This window comes from Dama dama, chromosome 5, assembly GCF_033118175.1.
Source record: "Dama dama isolate Ldn47 chromosome 5, ASM3311817v1, whole genome shotgun sequence".
NCBI lineage: Eukaryota > Metazoa > Chordata > Mammalia > Artiodactyla > Cervidae > Dama > Dama dama.
In genome coordinates, this window is record NC_083685.1 from 1,073,340 (window position 1) to 1,101,166 (window position 27,827).

General features: G+C 62.3%; 4 protein-coding genes across 4 annotated transcripts; 3 read left to right on the plus strand and 1 right to left on the minus strand.

The window, feature by feature from the left end:
• Positions 1-2,868: 2,868 nt before the first annotated feature.
• Positions 2,869-4,618, minus strand: YDJC (YdjC chitooligosaccharide deacetylase homolog). The gene is made up of 5 exons (XM_061140803.1): positions 4,400-4,618; positions 4,151-4,310; positions 3,856-3,955; positions 3,599-3,776; positions 2,869-3,386 (listed from the first exon to the last, which is right to left on the minus strand). Exons 1-5 carry the CDS (start codon positions 4,561-4,563, stop codon positions 3,017-3,019), a joined length of 972 nt encoding a protein of 323 aa, XP_060996786.1. The 5' UTR covers positions 4,564-4,618; the 3' UTR covers positions 2,869-3,016.
• Positions 4,619-7,392: 2,774 nt separating this feature from the next.
• Positions 7,393-11,313, plus strand: CCDC116 (coiled-coil domain containing 116). The gene is made up of 4 exons (XM_061145079.1): positions 7,393-7,479; positions 8,132-8,689; positions 8,821-9,411; positions 10,516-11,313. Exons 1-4 carry the CDS (start codon positions 7,408-7,410, stop codon positions 11,311-11,313), a joined length of 2,019 nt encoding a protein of 672 aa, XP_061001062.1. The 5' UTR covers positions 7,393-7,407.
• Positions 11,314-14,277: 2,964 nt separating this feature from the next.
• On the plus strand, positions 14,278-16,176 carry SDF2L1 (stromal cell derived factor 2 like 1). The gene is made up of 3 exons (XM_061140804.1): positions 14,278-14,503; positions 14,794-14,990; positions 15,770-16,176. The coding sequence occupies exons 1-3, from the start codon at positions 14,317-14,319 to the stop codon at positions 16,049-16,051; spliced, it is 666 nt and encodes a 221-aa protein (XP_060996787.1). The 5' UTR covers positions 14,278-14,316; the 3' UTR covers positions 16,052-16,176.
• A 5,439-nt stretch (positions 16,177-21,615) lies between these two features.
• Positions 21,616-27,614, plus strand: LOC133057975 (uncharacterized). The gene is made up of 8 exons (XM_061145080.1): positions 21,616-21,711; positions 22,001-22,117; positions 22,356-22,604; positions 22,724-22,847; positions 25,198-25,412; positions 25,941-26,011; positions 26,212-26,307; positions 27,381-27,614. The coding sequence occupies exons 1-8, from the start codon at positions 21,616-21,618 to the stop codon at positions 27,589-27,591; spliced, it is 1,179 nt and encodes a 392-aa protein (XP_061001063.1). The 3' UTR covers positions 27,592-27,614.
• Positions 27,615-27,827: the final 213 nt, after the last annotated feature.

Sequence of the window (27,827 nt, forward strand, 5' to 3'; positions counted from 1 at the left end):
GCAGAGGTGGGGTGGTGGGGGGGGTGGCCCGCGGCGTGACCACAGCTCCTGTAGCCCCAGGTACGCGCGAGACAGGCCTTGGGGCCCCGTGCCCCCTGGCCGGCACGGCCACGCCTGTCTCTTCATTAGCAGAAAGGCAATGAGGGACGTGATTTCACTCATGCAGATTTGTTAATAAAATGCCAAATTCTGTCAGAAGCACTTCAGATCAGCCGCCGTTTGTTCTGCTCGCCGCTCTGAGCCCAGAATTATTGCCGTTCCTGGAAACCTGCCCACTGCTTCGTGCTTCCACCAGCGCAGCTCTGCCGCCTGTCTCCCCTGCCCCCTGGTCTGCTCGCCACGGGAGGACGCCCACTGGGAGGACGCCCGCTCTGCTCCACGCGGCGACCCCTCCCCTCGGGGGTTCACACTCTGCTTCACTGCGCCCCTCCAAGAGCAGGCTGGCGGGCGGCCCCTCCTGCCAGGGCCGGCTCCACCGGCAGAGGTGCGCTGAGCCTTCCGGCAGGCGTGGAGCAGCCCACCAGCAGCCTTGCTCCTCCAGACCCGACTGTCTGTCCCCCGAGCAGGGGAGAGCTGCCAGGCCCACCTACAAGTGCACGCCCTGGCCCCCCGGCCCTCCCCACGGCGGGCATGAGCCTCCCGAGATGCCGCGATCTGCTCTGCTGCCCTGAATAAAAGTGCTCTGGGACACGGTCTGCTCGTGTGGGTTTGTCTGTTCCTTCCTGGGGGTGGGGCTGCACGGGCCTCCAGGAGAGGGGTGCAGACATCTTCTGGCCAGGCCCCGGGCAGCAGAAGGGACTGAGGGACCCCTGGGGCATCAGGGGAGGGGACACTGGCTTCTGGATGTGCGTCCCCGAGTAGGGTGCCTCCTGGCAGGAGGTTGGGGAGCTGGTGAGGGTGTGCGCAGGGAGGGGCCAGGCCAATTCCTTGAATTCCAGCCCAAACCCGCCCCCCAAGCCCCAGGACTGTGGCCCTCGGGCTGGCTCAGCAGCAGGCCCGCCGGGGCCCTGACGGAGTTCTCCCCTGGGGCCCCTGCCTGGGGGTCTGACACCCACTGAGGCCCCAACAGCTCGGCTGCAAGTGGCAGTGGGAACTTCCTGGGGCGTCATTTCAGCAGGAGGCGAGGCGGCTGGCACCTTCCCTTGATCGTCAGCAGGTACCCCCACCTCGGGGCCGCCCTTGGGCCCCATCACCCTGCTTTCAAAGAGGGGACCGGCCAGGGGCCCCCACCACCAGCCACAGCCCCTCCCCAAAGCCTGAGACCCCCTCTGCTCCCTGCCCGCACTGGCCCCCAATCTCTGGTCTTCCTCACTCGCAAAATGCTCCACCTGCGTCCGCTCGGCCTGGCGTCCGGCCGCTCCTGCTCCCTGGCCTCCTCCGCCCAGGGCCCTGGCCTTGGCGGGGTCCAGTCTGCACGGGGAGGCCGGCGTCCTGCTCCCGCTGCGCTCCCCGGCCGCCTGTCCGTGCAGCACCCTGCAGGGCAGTCCTGAGCTGCAGTGCTCCCACCATCTGCACGGGCTCCTCCCCGCCCGCTTCCCATCCCGCCAGGAATGGAGCCGAGTGAGGCCCAGTCCTCCAACAGCGCAGTGCCGGCTGGGCCCCGCGTGGGAAATGCCGTCTTCCTGGTGCCTGGCCGGCGGGTGCTGGGAGCCACACCGCAGAGGCTTCGTCCTCACGCTCAGGTGTGTGTCCCACGCCTGTCCCCGTGTGTAGAGACTGCAGGCTCCTTGCAGGCTGCGTCCCAGCCGCCCCCTGCCTGATGGACCGTGGGTAATGGCGAACCCCTCGTCTGGGCCGTCCCGGGCACAGCAGGTTGGACAGCAGAAATGCCCCCCTGTGGGATCAGGGACCAGCCCTCCGCCTCCTCGTCCTGGTCACCGGGGCCTCTGCTCCTCCCGCCCTGGCTCCCTGGTGACATCTCCCGCAGACCCTCCGGCTCCCCCGTCACCCACACTCTCTCCTGGGCCAAGGGCTGCAGCCAGCTCCTCTCAGAGAAGCAGACACCCCCCAGGGAGCACGGCTAGACCCCCTCCAGGGAGCACATGTAGACCCCTGTGGGCAGGGCAGGATGAGAGGGAGGAAAGGACCCACAGCTGGAGAAGTCAAGGTCCAAGGAAGGACAGGGAGGAGCCTGGAACCGGAAAGGGACTGAAGCCGCCAGTTGGGACAGGCCCTACCCTCACGAGGTCAGTAAGCACATCGGGCTCTTCTGGCCCCAGTGGCCGCCTGACCCAGACTCAGGCCCAGTGCGTGTCGAGTCAGTGAGCAGGCAGCCTCACAGCTGTGACCCCCTTCTCGGGTCTGCAAAATGGGGACACCAACGCTGTGACGTGAACTCCATGAGGTGAGAAGGACCACGCGGGGCTCCATCTGCTCTGGCACCGCCCTCGACCCAGGCCCCAGGAGACCCACCCACAGGGCGTCCACGCATCCCGAGGGACCCCACTTGCACACAAGACCATCTCTCCTGGGCAAACATAAAACACTCCTGCAGGCTTGCAGGACCTTCTCAGGTCCCCCCCAGGGATGGCAAAGGATCGCTGACTTAGGCCTCCCCAAGATTGTAGCCTGGGAGAGATTCTTCCAACCCCTCACTACCTCCCCGCAAAGAAAAGGATGAAGAGAGCTGAGGCACGGGCAGAGCCAAGGCGGACCACGCTGCTGACGGCTCCTGGGAGAGTGACCCCAGGGGCCTGGAGTGGTGTGCTCGTGTGTGTGGGAAGGTTCCGGGGCCCGGTTCACAGGATACATGCCGCTTTATTAACACAGCCACCTCTGCTCCAAGCGCCCACACGAGGATGATGCCAGTGGTGTGATGGCCCAGGCCCAGGCCCAGAGGTCACGGCTGCCCCCCCCCCCCCCCCCAGCCAGAGCGCTTGCAGAAGCTTGCCCGCCACCCCACGCCATGAGGACCTGGGCCCAGAGGTGACAGCGTCCAGGCCCAGAAACGCGGGCTCTGGGGCCCGGGTTTCCTTCCTGTGCACCGAGGACGTGAATGCTCAGCTGTCGGCCAGGGTCACGGTGGCGAGGGCTCCAGAAAGGTTTCCCGAGTGGCTTTGTTGGCGGACCCCTCTCCGGGCCTCTTGCAGTCTAGCTCTTCTAGGGTGCAGAGCTGCACGCCATCCCGGGCAAGCTGAGCCCGCAGCACGGGTGCCGTGAGAACACGCAGCTCGTGCAGGCGATCCGAAGAGCAGGAGAAGGCATCAGGGCCCTCCCCGCAGCCCCCAACCGGAGGCACACTCGGGTAGCCAGGGTGCACCATCAGCTCGGCCGTCACCGCCTGGCCAGCGGGCGTGCCGTCCAGGGCCCGAGTCAGCGCCTCCATCACACGGTGAGCGGACAGGTGCCGGCCGCACGTGCTGAGGCCCACGAAGACGTCGGTCCACCTGTGGGTGCCAGGGCATCAGCAGCAGGACCAAAGGGCCTCAGTGGGCAGGGCTAGGCTAGGGACCCGTGGCAACTGGGGTGGGGGCAACGCCGGAGGAGGCCTGACCCGCGTGGAGGCGAAGAAATGGGGAGGGGGTCACAGCTGGGCAAGGCACAGTCAGCCAGACGCACAGGGGTGGAGGGGGTTGCGCCAGGGGGCTGGGGGCCTTACCGAAGGCCATGGTGAACGAAGGGACCGATGGCGGCGCTGGCGTCTTGCTCCAGGGCGCCGGCAAAGTCCCGCGCTGGGGCCTCCAGCCAGGCGCAGCCGTCCACCCCGCGCTCCAGCGGCAGCCTAGTGAAGCGCACTCCACAGGCCTGCAGGGCCTCAGCGAACACCCAGCACACGCCTGCGGGCAGGACGGGCAGAGTCAGGGCGAGGCACGTGCCGCACACCCCCACCCCGGCGTGGGAGCCCCGTCCGCGCACCTGGGAGCACGTGCACGTGCTGGTGGCCGTCGACGTGAGTAGGGTCCCTGCCCAGTAATTCCCGGAAGCGGCTCAGCTGGGCCTCCAGCTCTTCCCGCACCTGGAGAAAGAAGGTGACAGTCATCTAGCACACGTCTGGGAGCAGCTCCCCAGGGGGACCCCGTCTCCGCGCTCTGCTGCGATCGTCCCTGTGTCTGAACCAGGGAGGCATCCCGCGCCCCAGTCTAGCCCGTAATGGTCCGGGGCACCCTTGTGGCGCAGCCCTGAGCGTCTTCCTGCAGCCGCACCTGCGCACCTGGGACAAGATCACTTCTCCGGCTGCCACCGCCCGCCGGAATCCCATCTTGCCGAGGAAGAAGCCCTCGGAGCCGATCAGCGAAGAGGCGCCATGGCGGGCCGGGCCCAAGGGGCGGCCCTCGGACAGGTTGGCGTGGAGGCCCGTGGGGATCCGGTGCCTGCGGGCGGAGCGCGAGCGGGGAGCATCGGCGGCGCGGACCGCGGTCCCCGAGCCCGCCCCGGACCGTGCAGGAGGGCCGCCACTCACCTGCGGGCCAGTTCAGCCGCGCTCCCGGCGGCCGAGCCGTTGACCAGCAGGGACACGCTGGTCACAGCCCCGGCCAGGAAGGCTTCCACGATGCCCTCGTCGCGCCGCGGGCAATAGCCAAAGTCGTCTGCCGTGACCACCAGCCGCACGCGGGGCCGGGCCATGGTGCCTCCACCCGCAGGACGCTCAGGGCCCGAGCGCTCGGGCGGACGGTCCAGCCCCGCCCCAGACGTCGCCCGAGGCCCCGCCCCGACGCACGCGCCGGCGCTCGGCCTTTGTTCTCGCCGCCTGCTGGCCCCCGGGGTCCCTGCAACCCGGGTGCCCCGCCCCACCCCAAGCACGGGACTTGCAGTGACTGCAAAAATGTTTCATATGAAAAACGGAAAAATCAAACCTGGGGGGGAAAAAAACCAACCCTCTTACCCTCCCCCAAGGTCACCACCGTTCACTTTCTGGGTAGTGTCCCCTGGCATTTGTTTTCTCTAATAAATACACCCAAGGTTTCTGCTCTTCTACCCCAAAGTTTTTTGGTTTGTTGTTTCGAGGAGACAATGATCACATCAGTGGCATTCCATCCTCGTAGTATCCTTTTCTTTTTTTTGATACTATGAACTTTTTCATGTCTTTATTAGCTAACTGTATGTCTTTTACAAATTGTCTATTTGTCTTTTGTTGATTTTTTGAAACGAGGCTTTCTCTTGATTTGTAAAAGCTCTGAACAAAGAGAAAGCCTGTGTACCAATGATTTTATTTGAGAAAGCATCTGTCCCAGCTTCCGTCGCTTGAGCCCTGGGCCAGGCCACAACTTTACATTTTCATGACCTCCTTTTTTCCTCTGTGATCCAGAAAAGCTTCCCTTACCAATGACTTAACGGTCACCATGGTCGACAGCCAGCGTTTTCGTGTGGCGAGATTGGGAAGTGCAGTACCTGAGTCCAGCCTATGAGGTGGGTGACGTCATTCCTGCGTTACAGATGAGGGCACTGCGCCTCTGAGAGGGCTAGTGTGTTGGCCTGTGTGACTCTGCGGGCATCAGTGGAGCTGGGACTGCCCTCCAGGGCACCGGCCTGCCTCTGGTCGGCTCTGGTCCTCTGCGCCCTGCTTGCCCTCAGGTCTGGGGCAGAAAGAGCAGAGCTGAGCTGGAGAATAAGTTAACACCCACCTCCATGGGGGTGCAGCAAGCACTGGAGGCCTTAAAGAGTCCTTCACCAGGTTCTCGGCATAAGGACGACTGTATTCAGTTTTGTTCAGTCGCTCAGTTGTGTTGGATACGCTGTGACCCCATGAACTGCAGCACACCAGGCTTCCTTGTCCTTTATCATCTCTCTCAGAGTTTGCTCAAATTCACGTCCACTGAGTCAGTGATGCTTATCTAACCACCTCATCCTCTGCCGCCCCTTTCTTTTGCCCTCAACTATCAGGGTCTTTTTCAGTGAGTCAGCTTTTCCCATCAGGTGGCCAAAGAGTTTCAGCTTCAGCATCAGTCCTTCCAGTGAATATTCAAACTTGATTTCCTTTTAGGATGAACTGGTTTGATCTCCTTGAAGTCCAAGGGACTCTCAGGAGTCTTCTCCGTCACCACAATTTGAAAGCATCAATTCTTCAGTGCTCAGCTTTCTTTATGGTCCATTTCTCACATCTGTACATGACTACTGGAAAAACCAAAGCTTTGACTAGACAGACCTTTGTCAACAAAGTGTTCAATAGTGATGACTAAATTGTGGGACTTCAATCATCCTTATCCACTGGGAAGCTGGTCCTGGAAAGTCTAGAGGCCCTGAGGGTACTCGATTGGAAGGATGAAATTCACATTTGTTGAGCACCTACTGATATTAGAAAGATCATATATTTGGGGTGAGAACCACAGTTCCTATCTCCAGGGAGCATGATCTGATAATCCATTAACCACATGGTGTGGCAAAGTGTGGGATGGGGTTTGGGGTCATTTGGTTGGGGGGACGAGCCTTCTGGGAAGGCTTCTCCTAGGAGGTGACACCTGGATGAATTGTATTAGGAAGAGCCTTGGGGCAGACAGCTAGAAGAGAGAGGAGGTCAAGATTTACAGGTTTTATCAGAGTGCCAGAGTGTTGTAGGAAGATTAACTTCATCTCCAAACCCGTGTGGCAAGACACTCAGCTCCTCTTACGGACACGGAGCAGGCGACTAGAGGCGTTGAGCCGCTCCGGCGGGAAACCCCGAAGCTGGGAGTTGACGCTAGTCTGTGATTTAAGAGACGGATTCCTTCCAGTCCGCCAGGGACAGAAGCTGGGATGGCCACACTGGGCGAGTGGAGGACAGTCCGCGAGCAGGAGCCCAGGACAACTCAGGGACCAGAAAGGAGCCGAGGAAGGTGATTGTGTCACCGCGGCGGGGGGAGGCGGAGGCTTCGTCTCTTAGGCCACCCCCCTCCAGGCGGGACCAAGTCCATAAGCAACCAGCGGGACTAGTCTCCCGCGCAGACTAGGAATGCGGGCGGGCAAAAGCCGGCGCGCGGGGGAGGGGCCCCGGGGGCCCCGCCCCAACCATTGTGCCGCGGGAGCCGGCGAGCGAGCGGCGTGGCGCAGGCCAATCAGGACGCGGGATGCAAATGAGCAGGTCCCCGGGCGGCCCCGGGCGGCCGCGAGCTGCTCGGACGCCCTGCGGAGGGCTCGGACTGCAGCGGAGCGCGCGCCCAGGGGTCACCGACTTGGTGAGTGGGTCGCCGGGGGCCCGTGTCGGACGCCGGGGCCAGGAGGACGGAGGGCGGGCGCAACCGGGCCCAGAGATGACTCTGGACACGGACGGGGCTGAGACGCCCAGGGGCTCCGAGCAGAGGACCGGCCGGACCTGTGAGGGACGTGGGGTGCGGGAAGCCGGGGACCAGCGGTCCACGGACGGACGGGGACGCCGACCCACGGAGGGCGGGGGGCACTCTCACTCCATATCCCCGCCCGGCGCAGAGAGGAATCTGCGGTTTCACCGCGGAACCGAAGAGAGAGGAGGAGGGCAGCGACCCGGCCATCGGCACCATGGCCCGCTGCCGCCACCATTCGGGCTACCTGGCGGACGATGAGGCCGGCCACCCTACCTACGTGGCCCGGGTAAGTGGGAAACCCACCGTGTTCCCCAGCAGTCCACAGCCCCCCGTTTCTCGTCCCCCACGGATGTCCTCTCTGGGCCGCGTAGTGACCTGTTGTCTTCAGCACTCCTCGGCCGCCCTGCTGAGCCCTCGTCACCTCGGTCAGTCTCTTTCCCTGTGCCGCACCGCCCCCCACCCCCGACCCCCAGGAGCCTGGGAGGACCCCAGAGTGAGAGCAGTCTTCTGGGGGCCTCTGACTGGAGATACAGCAGCCGCTGGGGCGCATGGGGCTCGGGGTCGCAGGTGGTCTGAGGGGCCCGGCAGTGGGGCAGGGCCGAGGGGTTTTGTGGTTGCCCAGTCATGCCCTGGGTGGGGGCCCAAGCAGGCTTTCAGACTGCCCAGCCACATCTTGTGTATGTGAAGAGTACATGTCAGGGAAGCTTCAGGGCTACCCTGAACGGATCCCCATTCTGCAAGAGCGGGACCTCAAGAGGGGACGTTGTGCCTGAAGCTGGCAGAGCCAGGGTACAGATCCAGGGCTGCCTGGCTCCAAAACCCCGTTCCTTTTACTGCCCAGTCCCCACCCAGCTCCTGGTGCCCTAGGAGGACCCCGGGAACCCCTCCCCCCCCCCCATGTGGCATCCTTGCCCACCCTGACATGCCTGTCTGCTCAGGTGCAGCCACCTAAGAAGTCACTGTTCTCCGAAATGGGCCACGCCTCCAAGCCGGGCCACAGGCCACACCCGCCTTCCTCGCATGACCCCTCAGGTAGTTCAGGCCGCCGCAGAAACCCTAAGGGCCCTCGACCCTTTACGAGCTTCCTGGATTTCCTTGTCGAGGGTCAGGTGCTGGAAAGCCTGCAGACGGTGGTGGAGGAGGCAACGGAGCGCATGGCCACCGTGAAGACCGAGGCGGGGGTGCCGCTGGTGGAAGTGCAGGACCCCGCGGAGGAGCCGAGGGGCGGGCGCCGGGCGCGGGCCCGGCCCAGCCTCAGCACCCTGCGCCGGCACCGCGCCCGGCCCGGTCTCTGTGTGGGGCGCCCCAACAATTACCCCTCCCGCTCCAGCTCCATGTCCGACTCCCGCAGCAGCTGCACGGCCGCCGACTGGCCGGGCTGCCACAGCGGGGACAGCGACCTGGGCGCCCGGGGCCTGGGCCGACTGCCGCCCGTGACGGACCAACTGCTGCTGGAGAAGAGCCTCAGACGGCTGGTGCAGCTGGAGAGCCGAGGGGTGAGGTCGGGGGCTGCGGACCCGGTGGGGGGGGGGGGGGGCGGTGCGGGGCTGTCCCCAGCCTGGAGCCGAGCACCAGGCCTTGCCTGGCCGCCCCCGGACGTCTCTGAGGGGCCCCCTCCTCTCTGCAGAGAGGCCTGGGGCAGGCCTCCTCCCACGGGGACTCGCAGCTGTGGGACTCACTGGACAGCCAGAGCAGCAGCCACTGGACCGTGGAGCAGCCCCTGTCGTGGTTCTCAGGCCCGCTGGGCTCGAGCTGGGACACGCACGAGTCGTCAGAGCCGGGGCCCACGGAGCGCGAGCTGGGCCTCCTCAGGCGGCAGCTGAACAAGGAGATGAGATCCCTGCTGAGCCAGCCGGCGTCGTTTGAGCTGCCCGGCTACTCTGCGCTCCGCGAGCCCCATCGGACCCTGGACTTCCTGGCCGAGCACCACCTCTTCCCCGCCCTGCAGAACGTGGTCAACCGGGCCGTGGAGAAGCTCAGCGGCGCTCGCCGCCGTGACGGCGGCCCGCTCTTCCCGTCGGAATGGGACACGGCCCGGGAGTCCGGCTCCAAGATGGCCACGCCCACGGACGGGGAGGAGCTCTACGAGTCGCCGCCCAGCACGGCCTCCAGCCCCCGGACCGAGCAAACGAAGAGCAAGTACCAGGGTCGCGGCAAGGCCCAGGAAGGGGGCACTCCCGTGCCTAGCCCTCAAGTGGCCACCAGGTTCCGGCTTGAAGTGACAGCCACGGAAGAGCCCCGGGTTTCAACATCCCTACCCAGGCACGAGGGGCTGGACCCGGACCCCAGGGTACGGAAACCTTCCGTTCCCGTCTCGGAGCCCCTGAACTCCGGCCAGCGGGCCCAGCCCTGGCAGAGTCCGCACCTCACCCCGCCCGCGCCCTGGGAGGTGGCGGAGGCGCCCTCCCGACTGACCCGCGGCGCCCCCGGGGCCCTGGTCCCGCTGGCCTCGCCCCGCCCCTCGTCCTCGAACCCCTTCTCCGTGCTCTCACCCCACACCTCTGCGCTCAGGGGCTCCGCTCCATCTCGGGCCCTGCCGGAGCGGGAGGTGACCTTGTCCAGACTGGGGCCTGGGGTCTTAGGGCCAGGTCTGCAGTGCAAAGGGTCCTGTCGCCACCGCTCCTAGCCAACCCTGCTGTCACTGGCAGGGGGCCAGGACCCGGGATTCTTGCCAGGCCCTTGTGGGTACCACCTGAGCCTGGGTGGGGGCGGGTGTGAGCTAACGCCACTGCCGCATGTTGTCAAAGATGAATAAAGGCTAGTTTTTATTCTGGGTATTTTTTTTTTTAAACGTTTGCATGTGAGTCTCGGAGGCCCTCCCAGAATGTCCCCTTGCGGACAGCGACCTGAGCCCAGAGTAGGCCCTGTGTCTGAGGTCTACCCACTGTGGTCCTGCCGTCCAGGGTGGGACTCTCCAAGCGAGTCCATCCGCTGAGAGGGCGTTCCTCGGGCGGGATATGGAGAGAGGGCGTGGTGGCCTCACCCTGGCAGCTCACCCTGCTTTCACCCCATCGGGGTTCAGGCACGCTTCCCTCCTCTGAACCCCGGCCTGGGTGAGGGTCGTGCAGGCCCCCTTTTGACTACACGGGGACTGAGGTCACTGGCCTGGCCCCGGGCCTGACCGACCGGGCTGGGCCGGCACATGGGACCCCTGCCCAGCTCTCCCATGGGCCAGCGGAGCCGACCTGACGAGGCCACACCCAGCGTGGAGCGGGCGCTGTGCCATGTGGGTGATGCGGAGAATGTTCTGGGTGGGAGGGAAGCAGAGGGACGGCAGGGATGGGTGACCTGTCTCCCTTGCCCTCCCCCAACTCCCGCGCAGAGCCCCGACTACAAGTTCAGCAAGAAGTTGCTGCCCTCCATCCTGTCCAAGTCCAGCACCGTGTCCCAGCTCTCCGACCCCTGGCATGAGGAACTCGTCGACTACCTGAAGGATCAGGCTGTGTCCCTGCTCATCCACAAGCACAGCTTTGAGAAGAACCTCACTGACCAGCTGGGCTTCATCTCCTTCCCAGTCACCGAGGCGCTCATGGACCTCTTCCTGGGCTTCAAGAAGGTGGAGGGCTCACGCATCCGCCTGTCCTCCACGGTCGACTGGCACTGCCTGCTGCGCAGGCTGGAGGGCAAGTCCAGCCGGCCCTCATCCCGGCTGGCGTTCCGGGCCCCCTCCCGACTGACCTCCCAGCACAGCACCCCCCGGAAAGGCTCGGGGAACCCCGCCACGCCTTCCGAGGCCTCCGTCAGGGGCCGCAGGATCCGGGACAAGCCCACAGGGTGCTCCCGCCTTGACAGGAGGCCCCAGGGCTCCCGGCCACATCGCCCGCAGGAGCGCTCCAGGCCCCTGAAGGCCAAGCGGTTCCTGTCCCCCACCAACGCCGGCGTGGCCTCCCATCCATCCGAGCAGAGAGTGGATATGGAGGACCAGCAGAGCACTGAGGAGGAAGACGAGGAGGAGGAGGAGGAGCAGGAGGAGGAGGAGGAGCAGGAGGAGGAGGAGGAGGAGGAGGAAGACTTCTTTGGAGATGAGGGCCAGCCCCAGAGCTCCCAGGAGCCTCCAGGGGAGGCTACAATCAGCTCCCCCATGACAGGCTCCAGGGCAGGCCCCAGTGACCCCCCGTGAGGCCCCATGCGGCCTCACCGGGCACTCCATGGCCCACTCTTCCTGCCCCTGCTGGCCACTGCTGTCCCACCTGCCCTGCCCGAGTAGAGGCCAGAATGGCTGGTACCCATGAGGAGCTCCGCTGAGCCTCTCGTGGGAGCCAACAGGAGAAATAAAGCTTGTGTTGACAGAGCAGTTTGCCTGTCAGAGATCTCAGCCGTCCTTCCACACACGCACCCCCACCCCCACAGGAGACCCTCCGTTGGGCCAAGCCCGGCCTCCCTGCAGCTGCGAGTGCCCTGAGCCCTGTGACCTCCTTGGCTCCGCTCCTGGCTCTTCTCCACTCCAGTCTGAATCTTCCTGGCTCTTCAAGCCTCTTGAGAAAGAACAAAAGTGAAAGTCATTCAGTCCTGTCTGACTCTTTGCGACCCCATGAACTATACAGTCCATGGAATGCTCCAGGCCAGAATACTGGAGTGGGCAGCTGTTCCCTTCTCCAGGGGATCTTCCCAATCCAGGGATTGAACCTGGGTCTCGTACATTGCAGGCAGATTTTTTTACCAGCTGAGCCACCAGGGAAGCCTCTTAGGACTCATTGTCTCCACCTCGCACGGCCCCTGGGATTATTGCTTCCCCTTCCAGAGAGGGGCGGCTCTGCCAGGACACACCGACCCTCTGCTGGTCGGTCAGGCTGGACTGGCTGCCCCTTCCGTAGTGGCCCTGTGCAGGACAGGACGGTTCTCTCTCTCTCTCTACCTCTCTCTAAGGGTCTGTGGACTCAAATGGTGCCATGGATGGAGGGTCTCATGTCCAAGGCCCTCCCAGAGCTTCTGGCCATCCTGTTTCCCCAGCTCACCACCCTCCTCCCCTCTGCCTTCCTAGGGCAGCCTGTTTGTTCCTGTTCGGGCGTCATCACCTCCACCCTGCCCCTGCAGCTCCAGGGACTCAGGGAGAGGCATGTTGGCTTCCCTGACTCTATCCCTGGGGTCTCTGCTGCTCTTGGATCAGCAGACAGCTCTTTATTCCAAGCAGCAGTTATGGAGTCCATGTGCTTTTTTTTTGGGGGGGGGGCGGGCGTGGGATTTTAGCTCCCTGACCAGTGATTGAACCCACACCCCTGGCAGAAGCAGCAAGAGTCGTAACCATGGACTGCCAGGGATGACCTCCGCTGGTCTTGGGGCACTTTCTTCACCTTGCAGGGAGATTACTTGCTGTGTCCTCACCGTTGTCTGGTCCCAACACAATGGGAAGCCATTGGCAGCTTTCAAACAGGCACCTCGCATAACCTGATTTATGCTTTTTTTTTTTTTTTTATGCTTTTTAAGAAAAACCACTTTCCTGGGTGGAGAATTTCTTGGGAGGGGCCTGAAATCTCAGCGGTGTGGTAGAAATCTGGAGGGGACATAGGATACCTTGGTTTAGGGTGCTGACGGGGTCTCAAGAGACATGACTTCCAAGCTGTTCGGAGTCAGAGCCATCAAGACGTGTTGGGGTAGATGGGAGGGGTGCGGTGAAGAGACGAATCAAGGATGAGTCCCTGATTTGGGGCTTGAAGAGCTTGTGCATTTGTGAGCAGGGGTGCCATTCCTCAAAATCAGAAGCCTAGGGGCAAAGCAGTGGGAAGGAGGCTACAAGTTCTGGTCTGGTCATGCTACATTTGAGATGTTCATTGGTGTGTCTGGATTGCACTCTAGCCCCTCTGCCTGGGTTGGAGGCCCCTCCCGGACAGGGTCTACTAAATCCAGGGCAGACAGCATTTTAGACACCGAGTGTTGAAAAGATCAAGGCACCTTGTCCTACGTGGAATTCCAAATAAAGACAATGTTAAGCCTGAAAACTGGGACTTCCCTGGTAGTCCAGTGGTTAGGACTCCACGCTTCCAACACAGGGGGTGCGGGTTTGATCCCTCGTAGGGTAACTAACAGCCCACAAGCTGATCAGCACCGAGTCAGGGGGAATATGAAAGCCAAAAACTAATCCATTGCTGTAATTGAAATGACTCTACTCTGGATTTTCTGAATGCAAAATTCTGGATGATTTAATCAAACATGCATTTTTTTTTTTTCCCCCTCCCTGCTTTGCTGGTGCCCCAAGTGCGCAAGCAGTCAGCCGATTCCTGGGCTGGGCTGAACTGAAGGGCCTGGAGTGAAGTCAAGCTAAGAATATTCCACGAATGAATAAATAAACAGCAGTGTAAGTTTCCCGCCTTACATGACTGAGCAAACAGCTCTCTGAGAAGGCAGTGAGTCCTCACCAGCCTGGAACCACAGTCACCCAGGTTTGGTTCGCAGTCACTTGGTCTCCCAGGGCTCCGGGTTCCCAAGGCAGCTCAGGGTCTTCTGGTGACTGCCGGCCTCTACACCACAGCTCCCTGCTGCCCTCTGCTGCCCAATGGCCTAGTGACCATGAGATTCTGCCCTGGAAGAGCCCAGGGAATTCAGAACCCCCAGGGTCCAGGGACACTGATGTGACCCCATGTCAGGGAACAGTGGTCGAGAGACTGGAGGATTAGGTCCAGGGGCTGAAGGAGCATGTGACTGCGTATCCGAGACGTGTCCACTCGTGACCACATAATCTAGTGGTCGAGCAACCTCAAGACCCTGCAGCTGCGGACCCGGGGTCCGAGGGGGACACCATCACTGATGGCCAGGGGATCTGGGATCAAAGTGATCGGGTGAACCGGGGTGCTGAGCCCGGCGGGCGCTAGAGCGGCGCCTTAGCCGGCAGCCACCCGGCACCCCGCACTCCCGCCGCTCGGAGCCGCCCGGGCCTCCTCTGGATCCTCATTGGTCAGCCCTCGAAGGCGTGGACCAATCAAAACCTTCCTCGTGTCGCCAGGGCCCTCCCAGCCGCCGCTCGCCGAAGCTGGGGCGGGTCTCTCCCCCGCGGACCCAATGGCAGCAGAGGCGGGGCTCCGTGCAGGCCGGCGACTGGCTGCCGCGGCGGGCCCCGTCAGAGTCCGGATTGGCCGGCGGCGGAGACGGAAGCGACCGCGGGCCGAGTCGCCGGAGCCCGGCCGGGGCGATGTGGAGCGCGGGCCGCGGTCGAGCTGCGGGCCCGGCGCTGCTGGGGGTCCTGCTAGCCCTCTCGCTGCCGGGGGGCCGTGCCGCCAAGGCCGACGCGGGGCTCGTGACCTGCGGGTCGGTGCTGAAGCTGCTCAATACGCAGCATCGGGTGCGGCTGCACTCGCACGACATCAAATACGGATCCGGTGCGCGGGCCGGGGCCGGGGCCGCCCGACGGCGGGGTGGGGGCGGGGTCCCCGCGGGCCAGGGGCTGGGGGTCCTCAGGGCCGGAGGCCGGCGGCTTCGAGGGCGCGGTGGGGACGCCGTTCGGAGCGGCGGACCTGGGAGTGCGACCGGAGGCGGGCGGCGGACGGGGAGCGGCTTGGGGAGCCGTTGGGCCCCAGGGTCGAGGTCGTCGGGAAAGCGGAGGTTGTCCGGGGCGCGGGTCGGCGTTGCCACGTTGACGGTCACCCCGGGGATGGGGTGTCGTCCCCAGGCAGCGGCCAGCAGTCGGTGACCGGCGTGGAGGCGTCCGACGACGCCAACAGCTACTGGCGGATCCGCGGCGGCACGGAGGGCGGGTGTCCGCGCGGGTCCCCGGTGCGCTGCGGGCAAGCGGTGCGGCTGACGCACGTGCTTACCGGCAAGAACCTGCACACGCACCACTTCCGGTCGCCGCTGTCCAACAACCAGGTGAGACCCCCTGGCTTGTGAGCGCGGGGCCTGGGCATCTGCTCAGAGCCCCAGCTTTCCTCTGTGAAATGGGAGCGTCAAGTTAGAAGCGTTTGCCCGGCGCCCACTCTGGGAACAGAGAGATGACCCCCACCAGCGCCTACCCCCTGGAGCCCTCAGCTCCGCGGGGACACAGCTGGAAGAGGCGTCCGGCTGGAGAGCTCCACTCCTGGGTGGGAGCTGGACCCAGGAGGGGATCCACACGGCTGTTGGGGTGGAGAATGGGAAACTGCGGCGAGGAGGCACTCAGCCCGGCCCTGGAAGGATGAGGAGGAGTCCAGGGAGGAGAAGGGCGTCTTCCCAGGCTTGGGCAAGAGCCTATGTGCGAGTTCATCGGAACTGGGAGGGTGGTGGGGCTGGCACAGAGGGTGGTTGGGGGCTTATCCGAAGAAAAGGATGAGATAATAGAAGCTTGACTGTCAGCCTGAGAGGCAGACATGATGCTGAGTGAGGGTCAGAGGAATTAGGACAGAAGGAACTGGAGGAGGAGGGAGGGGGGCGGTCTTGCCTCCGTGGGGGCCAGTGGTCGCCAGCCAGGCAGGTGAGGTGGGGTGTGCATGTGTTTAAAGAACCTGTGTTGGGGGGCCTCGGGGCTGAGTGTGGGTTCCAGTTGGCAGCTGCGGAAGCTGAGTCTCAGGGAGAGGTATGGGGAAGTGAGTGCCACTGCCAGGCAGGTGCCCACAGGGGACTCAGGGCTCCCTTTGTCACGACCGCTGTCTTCACCCCCTCTGCCCCCACAGGAGGTGAGCGCCTTTGGGGAGGACGGCGAGGGGGACGACCTGGACCTGTGGACCGTGCGCTGCTCAGGGCAGCACTGGGAGCGGGAGGCCGCCGTGCGCTTCCAGCATGTGGGCACCTCCGTATTCCTGTCGGTCACTGGCGAGCAGTACGGGAGCCCGATCCGGGGGCAGCACGAGGTGCACGGCATGGCCAGCGCCAGCGCCCACAATAAGTGGAAGGCCATGGAAGGCATCTTCATCAAGCCCAGCCCGGAGGCCCCTGGGGGCCACGATGAGCTCTGAGCGCTGTGGACCGGGGGTGGAGGGCAGCGGGGAGTGTTGTCTGCAGACAACTCTCGGGGGAGACTTTGGGTTTGTAGGGGTTCTCAAGTGCCTTTATGATTAAAGAATGTTGGTCTGTGGTCGCACTTTGCTGTGAGCCTGGGGCTGACCGGAAGTTGCCAGCTGGTCCCGCTCAGCATCTCTTCCTCAGTGTGAGAGCTCTGTCTCCAGCACAGCTGGTAGCTGAACCCGTCCAGACCTCTCTGACGCTCTTCTGTGCACTCTCCACACTGCCCAGGGCCACCACAGCCGCCTCTCCCCACTGGCCCCAGTGACCCCAGTTGAGCTCCATGAACCTTCCTGATAAGGGCTGGGGTCTTAGCAGATTGCAGGAGCCCTGCTCCCCACCAGCTGGGGTGGGCACAAGCTGTCCAGTCCCTTCATCCCTAAAAGGGCGTCCCTTCCTCCTGACACCCTTCCCCTGGCAGTTGTGACAGTCTGGACCCCTGCCTTTGACCCAGCACTGGGCCGGGACTCTTCCCATCTGGTGGAGATTCACATGGCAAGATCCCTGTCTCTGTGCAGATTTTCACCCCACACACTCAGCCGGCCCCAAATCGCGGAGGCCTTAACAGAACTTCAAAAGATATTGCAAGGGAAGATAACCACAGAGGACTGCCGTCTGCAGCCATCTGAGAAGACTTCCTGGAAGAAGAGTCACACTTTGAGCTGCTATAAGGTTGAAACTTGAAGGAACAGTATAAATCGGCTGGCCCTTGACGGAGGACGGTAATAGCAGTTTTGCTGGTGCGTGGGTGACCTCTAGAGGTGATGGCAGAGATTACAGGCTGAAGGACTTGAGCTGCCCGGTTTAGAGGGTGCCAGAGTCCAAGAAGCCAGGAGTGGCAACCAGTGGGAAGGGCCTTGGAGGAGGGTGAGCACCTGACTTCTGAGAAGTCAGTTGGCCTTAGGGGGTGAGAGAAAAGCTCTAGCCAGTTGTGAAATCTGAGGGGAGGGAGGGTCATGACTATGCCCTTTACTCCCCTGTCCCTTCCCCCACGAGGTCCTGCTCTGCTCAGACCTTTTGAGCTTCGTCTACTACCCTCCACTTCTCTCCCACTGCTCATCTGACCTGAGAAAGGCGTGCAGGCAGTTTGTTGGGAAGTGATCCCAGAAAACTGGGGAAGGAGTGGGGCCGAGAGGAACAGGCAAGGCAGCCGGTAGAACATGCAAGTGGGGGGCACTTACCCAACCAGGGTACCTCCTCTCACTGGCTGAGGGCTGCGGGGCGGGTGGGGGTGTCCCTCTGCAGCCCTTCCCACTTGCCCTGGATTCTGCAGCCAGAACGAAGCCCTCAGGGGCTGGCGGTGAGCATCCTTTCCTTAGAGGTGAGTGCTAATGGGGTGTGGGCGCCGGCAGTGTCGACCACACTGCCAATCCCAGGGGCACTCCTCTGGTCTATCCCTGGCCCCATTGGGCCTCTGTTACCGCCCTAGCACCACACACACACAAGTGAGTGTTAGTTAACAGCGGACTCCAACAGTGCATGGGAGGAATCCTTGGGAAGTCGAGCCTGAAGCTGTGAAAGCAGGTGAGGTGGCTGCAGGCAGAATGCAGGAAAAGACCAAAAATTAAAACTGCAGTAGCAGCCGATCTCTCGTTTATTGAAAACTAAGTGCCAGGCACTGGGCCAGCGATTTACACAGCGTCTCATTTGCTCCCGGCAACAAATCTATGAAGCACAGCACGTTCAATTATCGTCTTAATTTTTCAGAGGAGGTTTACCGAGGTTGCTAAAGATGCAAACCCAGCTCTGCCTGCCTTCCAAAACATTGCTCTCAGGCTCTGGACTGAGCAAATAAAAGAGGAGGGGGCCCAGATGCCGCAGTAGCCTAAGTACTACCCCCTCAAACATACGCACTGCAGCTCTGTGAGGGCCGGCGGGGCCATGTCCATCCTCCCGGGTCATCAGCCCCCCGCGAAGCACTGAATGAATGCTTATCCACGATTACGCAGGGACCCGAGTGGCGCCCCCTTCCCCGTGCCTTCCACGGATCCACAATGCTCCGGCGGGGGTGGGGGGAGCTCCAAGACCGCGTCCCGCACACAGCCCAGGCCCACCCGGTGGTCTCAGACAGATCTCATTCGGTTCAAGTCCAGAGATGCGGTGGGGTTGAGCGGGGAGGGGGTTACCCCAGCCATGAAGCCCACTGCAGCCGAGCACGCCACTGGGGGAGGCACCGGGAGCAATCCCAGTACGCCGGATGGGGCGGCCTGCAGCCGCGCAGGCGTAGGCTTGAGCGCGCGCGCGCGCGCGGGTCGGGACATTTCCCTCCGGTCGTAGCCCCCTCCGCAGCGAGTCTGGCCGCGCGCCCGGCGCCCCCCACCGGGCTTCCAAGCGCCTCTTCGGGGCGGCGATGAAAACTCGCGAAGACTGGAGCTGCGAAAAGGCGGGCAAAGTTCCCTTTGATAAGTTATGAATGGGGAGGCAGTGTTCTCAGAACTCATTGTTAAAACCGCGGAGCCGTAGCCTCGGCCCGCGCGCGGCCAATCAGGGCCCGCAGGCTATTTTGAAATCGCTCCGGCCCCAGCCAACGGGCGCGTGCGGGGCGGAGCCGGCGCCGGCGCCGGCCAATGGGCGCGGCGCTATGCTAAGGAGCCGGGGGCCGGGCCGCCGCCTGTCAGCGGGTTAAAGATGGAGCCGGCGGCCGGAGGGCGCCACGAGGTGCGGGGTGGTCCTGGAGGGAGGCTCGGGCGGACGGCCACCCGGACCTCTCTCCGCCACCTCCCGAGACCTGCCGCGGCCCGGGGGGAGGAAGGGGCGTCCGCCGCGTGAGTAGCTGGGTCCGAGGTGGGGGCGCGGGGCTGGGCGGCCCTCTCCCGCCGGGGTGGGGGGGTGGTTTGGAGGGGCGCAGCCCAACATCCCGGGCGCCCCGCTCCAAGCAGGGGACCACAGAGGGCCGGGAAGCCTCCTCGTCCCTCTTCTCTCTGGGCCGCCGGGCAGGGAGTCTCCCGGGACAGAATGAGGGGCCCAAGCTGGGCGCCAGGAGCCAGGGGCCGGGGCCGGGGGCCTGAGTTGGCGGGGGGCGCGCCGGCCCGGAGTTGGGGGGGGGGGTCACCCTTCTTTTCTCCGAGGCGCGGGCCGGGCAAGCGCGCAGGGTCGTCAGGCTGTATCCACCCTCGCCCCAGGCGCCAGTGGGCTTCTGCCCGCACAGGAGCACGGGTCCCTCTCCTTTGTGTGTGCGCCCTATCCACGGTCCGCTCCCGCTCAGGTGCTGGAGCCGCCCCTCTGTCTGGGCTCGCATACCCACGGCTCTCCGGAGGGTGCCGCGGAAGGTGTGGCTCCCCTGGGGGTCCTGGGACCCCAAGGACGGCAGCCCCCCGGTGAGATTCCTTCCGCGCCCCGCTGTCTAGGAATGGGCCCCTAGCCCCACCCACCCAGGGTTCAGCTTGCTTCCCGCCCTGCGTGTACCGGCGGCCGTGGGAGTCCCTCCTGCTGGCCGCAGGTGCTCTGACGATGTTGCACTACTGTGCTTTGAGGAGCAGTGCAATGATATTGTCAAAGCATCTGGGACCAGCCTTGGAGACCCCTTCCCCCACACTGCCACTTCCCTTCCCCAGGCCGGGCCCCCGGACCTGCACGCCCTCCCCTCCCCCTGCCCAGTGCGCTCCCTTCTCCATGGAAACTTGAGATCCTGGCCAGGCCTGGGCCTCTGGGGTCAGAGGGCACCCTTCCCCCAGGCAGAGGCCCCGCCCCAGTGGGCCTGCATTCCGGGTCTCAGATCCAGGCCGACCACCGGGAGAGGCGCTGGCAGGCCTGCCTGACACTCTTTCCCTGTTGCACTACTGTGCGCCCCTGGGAAGCAGTGCAATGATGAAAGGGCATCGGTCAGGCCCCGCCCACCACCCACAGCGCCCGGGCAGGGGGTCCGGCCGCCTCACTCCACTAACCGGCAAGGAGGCACAGGTGCGGAGCTGGGCCTGCGGGCCCTCCATTGGAGGTCAGAACGGCAGAGCTGGGAGGTTGTCTCCCAACCTCTCCATCTAGGTTGTGGCTGGACAGGGGGTGGGGCAGACTCAGAAAAGCTGTGGTTTGAAGAGGATCTTTGCAACCAACTCCCAGGTAAGACTGAGGGCTCAAGGTTTGGTCAGGACCCTGTGGACAGAGGCCCACTGCTTTGCCCGGACGGTCTGCCTGGGCCTGGCTCAGACCCAGCTTCACCTGCACGGACTTCCTGGGGGTGCCCTGAGCCTGGCCCTCCTGGCATGCCTGGGGAGAACGTTCTGGGTCCTCCGCAGGAGCAGTGCTAGCTGGGGTGGACGGTGGGCTCGGGAAGTGGAGCCCCGTGCCCTCCACCCAGGCCCACGTGTTCTCTTACAGGAACGTGTGCTGCCCTGAGCCTGCAGGAGGGACGGTGAGGTGCCCAGCATCCCACCCGCACAGCTGGAATCGGGGGCACTGGGGCTGACCTGCCACGGAGATTGGCCCCAGGCATGCCTGCAGGGCCCCCTCAGCATCAGGACCAGACACAAAGGATTTTCATGTGCCCAGTGGCACCCATTCAAGCCTGTCTTCTTGAGAGGGGGCCCATTCGTGTCTGAAGGGGCATTTGGGAGTACCCTTCATCAATGGCTGTGCCCAGAGGGACAGTGACTTCACCCCCTGCCCTGGGGTAGAATCCCTGGCACCCTGGGTAGGATGAGGGGCAATGACACCTGCTCGTCTACCTCCTAGGCCTGACCCCTTGGGGTTCCTCCACCCCAGGATCACCTGACTCAGGCCCCCCTTGCTCCTGTGCAGACTCTATACCCCATGGCCAAACACGCCATGCAGCTGTTTCCTGCCTTTGCTGGGAACTCAGGGCTCTGCTCAAATGTCCCCTCCTAAGGAAAGTCTTCCTTGGGCTCCAGGGCGCCCAGTGTTCCTCCACCAGGGCCTGTCACATTTCCACCTGTGGCTGAAGCCCTCTTTAGACCAGGAGCCCCTGAAAGCAGCAAACACTTCGTTTTTGGCAGTGCTCAACACGGCATACTTTTAAAAATCCAAAGAAACATATACAGTGTGAAGTATTATCAGCATAAACATGAAGGGGATGTTAATCAAGGGCCTGCCTGACCTCTCAGAGGATGCTTGTCCTGGTATTAAAGAAGCACATACTATGTATTTTAGAGTCAAGTCCTTAAGTCACAGGTGGCCGGCCAGGCAACAGAATGGAGATTTGGAGGCAGGTGTATCTGAGTCTGTCTGCAGCCCTATGCAAGATACACAGGCCACAGCTTCTCCTTCCTTGGAGGAGGGAGACCTCAAAGTGGGAGGAAGTGAAGGCCACCTCCTGTGTTGGGAACAGCTGGGGCTGGTGGTTTGGAGGTTTGGTGGTAGGAGATGAAAAAAAATCTCAAGATCTTGGGGCTGACAGGAGGGGACAGAAACACAGCACTCCAGGGAGCACACCCCCCCCCCCACCCCCCAATCACAGACTGGAATGGATGGTGGTGTTGGTCCCTGGCCAGGTAGGAGAGGGAAAGTGAGAAGCAGGTTGTGGAGGGGAAAAGGAGCTGCCAGTTTCTGATGTGCCGAGTGTGAGATGCCCAGGAAACATCCCCCCGGGGACACGTACATGTGGGTCAGGATCCCGGGGAACTTGGGGTTCAGTCAGTTCTGGGTTGAGACTAAGGAGCGGGTAAGATGTCCAAGAAGGGATGGTGAAGACCCTCCTGGAGGGGACAGAGGCTGGAGAGGAAGTCCAGAGAGAAGGTGGAAACTCCGGGGCTACAGGATTTGTGGGCAGAGAAAAGTCTCCGGGGCACTGACGTCCCTCAAGTCCCCCCAGACCCTGAGGAGGGGAGCAGCCAGGATGTGAGGGGCCTGGAGGCAGCCCAGGTCCGAGGGTCTCAAAGAGATTGCGAGAGTTGGCCGGCCAGGAGCGGGGTGGGCCTAGTCTGGGTGCAGCGGTGCGCGCCCCGTCGAAGCCTGAGGGCGCATGCGCGGAGCGCGGGCATTGTCACGTGCTGCCGTCCGGCTCGCGGTCTCCTGGGAGTGGCCGGAGCGGTCCGGGCGGCGGCGCGCGCGGTGGCTGGGGGACAGCGGTGCGTCCTGGGCCGAGCCACGAAGGGCAATCGAATTCCGGCCCTCGGGGTGGAGTCGGGGGCGGGGGCCGCCCCTCCTCTCCCGGGGAGGGTGGGCTGGGTGCGCTCAGACCCGGGGAGTCCCGACTGGATGGTGGCGGAGCTGCAACACTCGGGGGGCTTCCCTGTCTCTCGGGGCGGGTGGGGTGGGCGCGCCCAGACCCGGGGGACCCCGCCCCGACAGCCGCTCGGTCCCCAGGCAGCCGAGCCGCCGAAGCCCTCGAGGATGGAGGTCCTGGACGAGTTCGACAGCGAGTTCCCCCAGACTGTGACCTTCTGCCAGCTCATCTCCGAGGAGGACTTTGAGAGGCAGGCGGCGACCTACACGGAGCGCGCGCTGCGCCGCCTCTTCCGCAGTCTCGACCGCAACCCGGCGCTGGCCGAGCGCGCGGTGCGCAAGGGCAAGCAGGCCGAGTGCGAGCGGCGCGGGCTCCTCTCCTTCCTCTGGGTGCGGCCTGCCGGGCGGGGTCGGGGCGGCCCGGGGTGGGGGGCGGGGTGGGGGCTTCCCAGAGGCGGTGGCTCAGGCATCTGGCTTCCTCCCCCCTGCCTCGCCTGCGGCCCTCGCAGGCCAAGGCGTCGTGTGCGGTCCAGGGGGAGCTGAACTGCTGTAACAGCATGGGCGCCCTGGAGATGCACCAGCGCTTGGAACAGCTGAAGAGACGCATCCACCGCGTGCACCTCTACTCCCAGGGTGAGCCCACCGCGCGCTGCGCCGGCCCGCCCGACTCACACCTCCCCGCGGGGCCGCAGCGGGCTTTCCACGCCGGCTCGGTCAGTCAGGACCCCTGGAGGCCCGCACACTGTTTGGGTGGGAGGCAAATTCGTGTTCACATGGGGACAGGTGAGGGTGGAGCTGGAAGGTGGCCGCGTTCACTGCGACACCGGGAAAGCAACTGAGGAAGAGGCCACTCTGTTGACACCACCTATGTGGTGGGGTGACCTCGCTTTACCCCCGTGCACGGGACTGAAGAACTGTGTTGTCCTTTGGGGAACCCACTCAGTTTGTGTCCCTTGTCGGGGTCCCCGGTGTATTTGCCTGTTCCCCTCTGCCTGTGTGTCTTGGACGGTTGCTCTGAAGCTGTGAGGAGGTTTGGATCTGGTCCTTGGGTGTGTCCATGTTCAGGGTTGTGCGGTGAACGCCTTTGTTCGTGTCAGAGGCCCTGGCTCAACCTGGGCAGGGGTGGGGGTAGACTCACGGCACTCTTTCATCCAACAGCTGACCCCCACAGCATGTGTAGCTCTCATGACAGCCTCCCAAGGTATTCAGTTCAGTTCAGTCACTCAGTCGTGTCCGACTCTTTGCGACCCCATGAACCGCAGCACGCCAGGCCTCCCCGTCCATCACCAACTCCCGGAGTCCACCCAAACCCACGTCCATCGAGTCGGTGATGCCATTCCCACCATCTCTTCCTCTGTCGTCCCCTTCTCCTCCTGCCCTCAATCTTTCCCAGCATCAGGGTCTTTTCCAATGAGTTAGTTTTTCGCACCAGGTGACCAAAGTATTGGAGTTTCAGGTTCAGCATCAGTCCTTCCAATGAACACCCAGGACTGATCTCCCCTAGGATGGACTGGTTGGATCTCCTTTCAGTCCAAGGGACTCTCAAGAGTCTTCTCCAACACCACAGTTCAAAAGCATGAATTCTTCAGCTTTCTTTATAGTCCAACTCTCACATCCATTCATGACCACTGGAAAAACCATAACCTTGACTAGACAGACCTTTGTTGGCAAAGTAATGTCTCTGCTTTTTTTTTTTTGTTTTATGTCTCTGCTTTTTAATATGCTGTCTAGGTTGGTCATAACTTTCCTTCCAAGGAGCAAGCGTCTTTTAATTTCATGGCTGCAATCACCATCTGCAGTGATTTTGGAACCCAGAAAAATGAAGTCAGCCACTGTTTCCACTGGTTCCCCATCTGTTTGCGATGAAGTGATGGGACCAGATGCCATGATCTTAGTTTTCTGAATGTGGAGCTTTAAGCCAACTTTTTGACTCTCCTCTTTCACTTTCATCAAGGGGCTTTTTAGTTCTTCTTCACTCTCTGCCATAAGGGTGGTGTCATCTGCATATCTGAGGTTACTGATATTTCTCCCGGCAATCTTGATTCCAGCCTGTGCTTCATCCAGCCCAGCATTTCTCATGATGTACTCTTCATATAAGTTAAATAAGCAGGGTGACAATATACAGCCTTGACTTACTCCTTTTCCTATTTGGAACCAGTCTTTTGTTCCATGTCCAGTTCTGACTGTTGCTTCCTGACCTGCATACAGGTTTCTCGAGAGGCAGGTCAGGTGGTCTGGTATGCCCATCTCAGAATCGTGGCGTTATTTATCCCTGTTTTATTTTTATTTTTTATCTTTTTTTCCTGTTTTATAGAAGAGGAAATGGAGGCCCAGGGAGGTTGCCCAGCATATGTGGGCCACACAGGAGTGGTCGTGCTGAATGGGGACTCAGGCCAGGGTTGCTCCAGGTGCAGGCCCTCAGCCTCCCATCAGCACCCCCAGCAATGCTCATTCTCTCCGGAGGGCCTTGTTGACCCCTACTATGTTGATGGGCTCTAGATTTGAACAGTAGAAAGACCCAAACTCATGAGAACAGGGGAGAGGCGGGGGGAGGCCCCGGGTGTCTCCCTGAGCTCACTTCTGCAGGATTTCCTCCCCGTGGGCTCTCTGCATGTCCCCAGGATGACCCAGGGCTGGGTGGCATTAGTGGGCTCACTGTCCGGGGCCTGGACACCCCTCGGGGGCACTGGCAGACTCCACCGCGGGTAACTCCAGGGTGGGTGTCAGGCTAACCACGGTGGTGACAGTCTGCCGCTTCCCGTGGAATGCTGTCCTGGCACACAGCCTGGCGGGGCTCCGGCCTGTGCCTTGGGTGGTGTGGACTTCCCTGTGGGGCGGCCGAGGGGCCAGGGAGATGGCGCGAGTGGGTGCCCGTCGACGGTGGCCTTGGGCGTGGTCTCCCGGTGCCCTCTGTGGGCCTGTGTCTGCCCTCCCACACCTGGCCAGGCCTGGGGTGGGTGCTCACGGATGCCTCCTGACCCAGATGCCAAGAAGAGGAGGAGGAGGTGGAGACCGAAGAAACCGGAACGCGTCGTCTTGCGGGACCGCTCGACCTCCCCGTGCCTGCCCCCAGCCCTGCCGCTGCCCACACCACCGCTGCCGCCTGCCGCCTCCAAGGCCTCCACAGCGGCCCCGCCACCCGCTGTCTACACTATGCCCAGGGTCTTTGGCCCCTTCGCTCCGCTGCCCAGCACATCGGTCAGTGGTCCGCGGAGGGGCAGCCTCTGCACCCTGCTCAGAAGCACCCCAGCGATTCCCTGGCCCCATGGGAGAGGCTCCTAGAACGTTCTCTGCAGGCAGCAGTAGACAAGCGGATGATGAGGGCCGCTCTGCTGGCAGTGTTGGGTGGGGGATGCGCGGGACCACACCTGCCTGACCTCAGGGCCCTTGGCCGGACCTCGGGGCTCCCAGGGGATGCCCGCCGCCCACCTCGCCTCACGGGGGCCATCCTCCAGGCTGCCCTTGGAGTGCCTCTGCAGCGCCCTTCCTCCTTGGCCGCCCCTCCTGACTCCCACTTACCCGTCACCTGCCCCAAGGCAGGGCCAGGGCCGCCTCTGCTAGCTCCCAGGCCCCGTCCCCCGAACACCAAGCCCCGGCTGGCCGCCAGCATGACCTGACATGCTTGCTGATTGGCGGAAAGGCACAGCGTCCCCCTAGTTTCTGGAGAAGGGGCTTCTCTTCCCGAGGAGGACCCCACGCTTGTCCAGTTTCCTTTGTTTCCTGCAGCTGGAGAAAGTGGAAGTTTCGAGGTCTGAAGTGAAATTAAACTGGACTTGCCTGTCATCAAACCCAAAGAGGTGGGAGGATTTATTCGGGGCCCCAGTCAGACTACAGAAGGGCTTAGGGGAACCTGCTCTTCTCTGGCCCATCCGGGATGCAGTCCTCCCTCTCAGATGTTCCTCCTGCATCCTGAGTGCTCCCTTCCCCTCATCCGCTCGTGCACGGCCCATGCTCCCCCGCACCGAGGCTGAGCCCCCTGCCTCACCCTGTCTTGCAGCCACATGGTCGACCTGACCCCCCTGGTCCTCAATCCTGGGGGCTTCCACTTCTCGTACCTGACCAGGAACAACGCGCACAAGCTCCACTTCCCCTGGTGAGTGTGCCCTGGGAGGAAGTGCAGGGTGATGGCCCCTCCCACTTCCGGGAGGTGCCCTAATGTCATCGGGGACCCTAAAGCTGGAGAGCGGCTGCCCCTTCCTAGTGCTTGTAATGGTGGGAAAGCCGAACCAAACTGCCCAGGGCCCAACATAAAGGCAGCGATTCCATCCGCTGGGGGCAGCCCTGGGATCGATCTATACGTGGTTCTGCAAATCAGGTGTTTCCTGAATGTGTGGCTTTCTTTTATTTTAAATTAGCTTTTTTTGTGAAGTATTTCCCATGTCATTGAGTGTTGAGATTGCAGCTTCATTACGTTAGGGGGCTTTTTTGTTTGTTTTTAAACAGCTTTTTTGAGGTATTATTCACAGTGCATATAATTCACCCATTTAAAGTAATACCAGTGCCGGGAATTCCTGGTGGTCCAGTGGTTAGGATTCGGTACTGCAGGGCCCAGGGTCAATGCCTGGTTCAGGGAACTAATCCCACAAGCTGCCTGGTGTGGCAAAAACAAAAACAAACCCAAGACCCCCCAAAGCCTAGAAACTCACCAGTAGTAAATGCAGGACACCCACCCCATTGTGTGGACGGAGCATCATTCACTCGACTACCCTCGTGAGCTGAAATCCTCCCTCAGTGGGGACAGGTCTCCGCATCCTCTCACGTGCTGCTCTCTGAGTGAGCTGTGCTGCCTCCTGGTGCCATCACCAAAAATGGGTTGTTTTTGTTTTTTAAAAGTTTACAAAAGCAGAACATATTCTATGGGAAAAAGTTCATGATACAGAAATGAATACATAAAATACGAGAGTCCCAATACATTGGTTGCTTTTGTAAATCAAGGCAGGCTCACACCGCAGCTTGCCCTGATGGCTATTTGGATCATCTCCGGGTTTACACAGTCACAAACATTGCTGCGATGGACAGCTTTGAGCAAACATCCCACGCGAGGGGTTTCCAGCGGCCGGAATGTAGCGAGACCATCACACGGCCTGGGTTCCGTGGTGTGTTCTTCTGCTGGCCCTGTGTGCGCCTCCTGAATCCAAACCCATGTCTTCTGTGTCTCCTGCACAGGACCTCAGTCTGTAGTAGCCCTGCCGCCCCCGAGGAGATGCCGTCCTCATCTGTGAAGGCTTCCATCTTCACCCCGCCTGTCCTGCTCAAGTTCCAGCCTGTGCCCAGACCCAAAGATGACTCAGAGAATGACCCTGGCAGCACAGAGTCTGTGCCCCACCAGAGGGACCAGTCACCTCTTCTGTGCAGACCACAGCCAGAGGATGAATAAATCCCCCTGCTGGTGTCTTCCCAGTGCCATGCCCTCACCTGCGCCTGACCCTGGGCACTCTCAAAGAGCAGTGGGTGAGGGGGGCTGCCTGTGCCATAGTGACTCTGTGACACCTTTGGTCCTCACTTGATCCCACTGAGTTACAAGACTACCAGTTTTTGCTATGCCTGGCCCCCAAACACAAGCCTTAGAAACAGTGGTCTGTTCCCCCCATGGGATGACAATGAGCCAGTGAG

Excerpts from the sequence above, each read along its gene's own strand:
- SDF2L1 (XM_061140804.1), top strand. The coding sequence starts at position 14,317 with ATGTGGAGCGCGGGCCGCGGTCGAGCTGCGGGCCCGGCGCTGCTGGGG. Across the intron at positions 14,504-14,793 it reads CGACATCAAATACGGATCCG|GCAGCGGCCAGCAGTCGGTG; the intron begins GTGCGCGGGCCG and ends TGTCGTCCCCAG. Across the intron at positions 14,991-15,769 it reads CGCCGCTGTCCAACAACCAG|GAGGTGAGCGCCTTTGGGGA; the intron begins GTGAGACCCCCT and ends CTGCCCCCACAG.
- YDJC (XM_061140803.1), bottom strand. The coding sequence starts at position 4,563 with ATGGCCCGGCCCCGCGTGCGGCTGGTGGTCACGGCAGACGACTTTGGC. Across the intron at positions 3,956-4,150 it reads GAGAAGTGATCTTGTCCCAG|GTGCGGGAAGAGCTGGAGGC; the intron begins GTGCGCAGGTGC and ends TTCTTTCTCCAG. Across the intron at positions 3,387-3,598 it reads TTCGTTCACCATGGCCTTCG|GTGGACCGACGTCTTCGTGG; the intron begins GTAAGGCCCCCA and ends TGGCACCCACAG.
- CCDC116 (XM_061145079.1), top strand. The coding sequence starts at position 7,408 with ATGGCCCGCTGCCGCCACCATTCGGGCTACCTGGCGGACGATGAGGCC. Across the intron at positions 7,480-8,131 it reads ACCCTACCTACGTGGCCCGG|GTGCAGCCACCTAAGAAGTC; the intron begins GTAAGTGGGAAA and ends CTGTCTGCTCAG. Across the intron at positions 8,690-8,820 it reads TGCAGCTGGAGAGCCGAGGG|AGAGGCCTGGGGCAGGCCTC; the intron begins GTGAGGTCGGGG and ends TCCTCTCTGCAG.
- LOC133057975 (XM_061145080.1), top strand. The coding sequence starts at position 21,616 with ATGCCCAGGAAACATCCCCCCGGGGACACGTACATGTGGGTCAGGATC. Across the intron at positions 22,848-25,197 it reads CGTGCACCTCTACTCCCAGG|ATGCCAAGAAGAGGAGGAGG; the intron begins GTGAGCCCACCG and ends CTCCTGACCCAG. Across the intron at positions 25,413-25,940 it reads CTCCGCTGCCCAGCACATCG|CTGGAGAAAGTGGAAGTTTC; the intron begins GTCAGTGGTCCG and ends TGTTTCCTGCAG.